We start from the raw sequence: 2,175 nt of genomic DNA, 5'->3' as shown, positions 1-2,175 counted from the left end.
CACTGAGCCCTGACAGGACCATGGCTGTTGCTCACCACGTGACCTTGTGATCTTCACTGCTATCCAGGCCACAACTGCCACAACGATGACAGCGACGACACACAGGAAAATCCAGGCCCAGGAGGAGCAGGCGGCGTCTGTGCTCTTGGTCCCGGGCTTGCTTTCCGTCTGAAACAGGCCACTGCACCTGGGAGAGACGCACGCGGGGACATGGGGCACCAGCAGGGGCACCACGACGGCATGACGCTCACGGGGACCCGTGAGGGGCCAGCCCCGTGCACGGCCTGCCCGGAGGTGAAGGCAGCTGCCTGGGTGGCCGTGAGGGGGCAGCTCCGGGAAGTGGGGGGGACTCAGGTCTATCGATGTGACCCTGTCCCACAGCCACAGGAGATGGGGGAGGGGAGGGGAGAACGGGATGGAGCAGGGACGACTGGGGAGAGCCAGAGAGGGGGCTACACCCAGGACACAGAGGGACAACACAGGAGGGGTCGAGACTGCGTCAGGAACAAAAACTGCTCAAGCCGGCGCCTCACACGGGGACAGACCTGGCAGGGGGCGAGGAGGGGGCAGGGGAGAGAGGACCCTGCGCCCCTCTCAGGGGCAGCCACACCTCGTCACCCCAGGCTGCCCCCGGGGATCGGCACTTGCGGGTCCAGCTGCAGGGACAGTGGGGGTGCTCACATTGACAGCTGCCCTACTGCCTCCCCCAACTCCAGAGTGGTAGGGAGGCCCCTCAGCCCTGCACCTGGGGGCACCTCGACCCCGGGAATTGGGGAGCGGGCTGGAGCATCACCGGGTCTGCTCCCAGATCCAGGACGCGGATCCAGGACGCGCTGACTTGGGGACTGGCCACGGGGTGGGAGCAGGTGCGGCCGGGGTGGGGCCTGACTCCCGGAGGAGCCCTGCGGAGCCCCTCCCGGGGACGTGGGCCTGGCATCCTCCCCGGGCCACCTACTTGGTCCAGGGCTGACATTCCAGCAGCGTCCCGTTAGGAGAGAAGGTTCCAGGCGGGCAGTCTGCACACCTCGTGTCCTGCCACTCCGTGCCTGGGAAGGGAGAGGGCCGGGCAGAGGGGGCCTTGGGCGCAGGGCGGAGGGGAGCTGAGCTTCCCCTGGCCCTCTGGCCTGGGCGGGGGTCTGTCTCTGCGGAGGGTGCCCGGTGCTTGCTGGGCAGAGGAAGCGGGGCGGGGGGCGCCTGTGGCTCACCTCCCTCCTGCACCTGCTGGCCTGGTCTGCAGACGCTGTGGGGCCTGCACTCAGCACACTCGTCCCCTTCCTCTACCACGCAGAAGTGGCCCTGGTCGCAGCTGCAAACGGTGTTCTCCGTGCCGGAGCACTCTGTCCTGGTCACCAGGCCCCTGGCTGGGACCACGGCCAAGAGAAGGAGCTCAGAGCCGCAGCCATGGTGATGGTGAGCACCCCGTCACTGGGGTAACCAGCTGAGACCCGTGGAGACCCTAGGAGCCTGGGGTGCGGCCTGGCCTCTGTCCCTGGCCCCCAGAGTGGGACCCCTAGCACCTGCAGGCCTGAGGGCTCCTGTCCGGGGTCTGAAGAGTGCACTGGGTGACAGGACTCCAGCCTGCTTTGCAGCCCTGGTGTGTGTGTGCAGTGTGCGTGTGCATGTGTGTATGTGTCTGATTGTGCATGTGCATGTATGTGTGTGTGTGCATGGTCTGTGTGCATGTGCATGTATAAGTGTGTGTGCGTCTGCATGTGTGTATGTGTCTGAGTGTGCATGTGTGGTGTGTGTGCATGTGTGTGTATGTCTGACTGTGTGTGCCTGAGTGTGTGCATGATATGTGTGCATGTGTGTGAATTGTGTGCATGTGTGTGAATTGTGTGCATGCATGTGAATGTGTTAGCGTGTGCATGTATGTGCGCATGTGCATGTGAGAATGTGTGCGTGTGTATGTGCCTGCATGGTGTGTGTGCATGTGTGTACGTTATTGTGTGCACCTGTGTGCGCACGTGCATGTGTGAGTGTGCATATGTGGGTGTGCGAGGGTGTGTGCATGTGTGTGGGTGTGTGTCTGGACCCCAACTCTGCTCCTGTTTGGGCTGATGCCGGGTGCACCCCTGGCTCAGCCTGGGGGAGCTGGACACAGGGGTGCATCCCAAAAGGGCTTTGAGGGACAGAAGTAGCAGCAGGCATGGAAGGGCCCGCCCTGGCGGGGAC

General features: G+C 64.1%; 1 protein-coding gene across 1 annotated transcript; it reads right to left on the bottom strand.

Annotated features, from left to right (window-relative positions):
• Positions 1 to 8: 8 nt before the first annotated feature.
• On the bottom strand, positions 9 to 1,422 carry LOC105311736 (tumor necrosis factor receptor superfamily member 14-like; the record flags this gene model as incomplete). Its single annotated transcript, XM_011387649.2, has 3 exons — positions 9 to 187; positions 956 to 1,046; positions 1,206 to 1,422. Coding segments are annotated over 3 exons (487 nt in total), but the record flags the coding sequence as incomplete, so codon positions are not given.
• Between the last annotated feature and the right edge of the window lie 753 nt (positions 1,423 to 2,175).

This window comes from Pteropus vampyrus, unplaced genomic scaffold, assembly GCF_000151845.1.
Source record: "Pteropus vampyrus isolate Shadow unplaced genomic scaffold, Pvam_2.0 Scaffold1000007560, whole genome shotgun sequence".
In the NCBI taxonomy this organism is placed as follows: Eukaryota; Metazoa; Chordata; class Mammalia; order Chiroptera; family Pteropodidae; genus Pteropus; species Pteropus vampyrus.
Note: the sequence above shows the minus strand (reverse complement) of the source record. Positions and strands in the feature narration are given on the sequence as shown.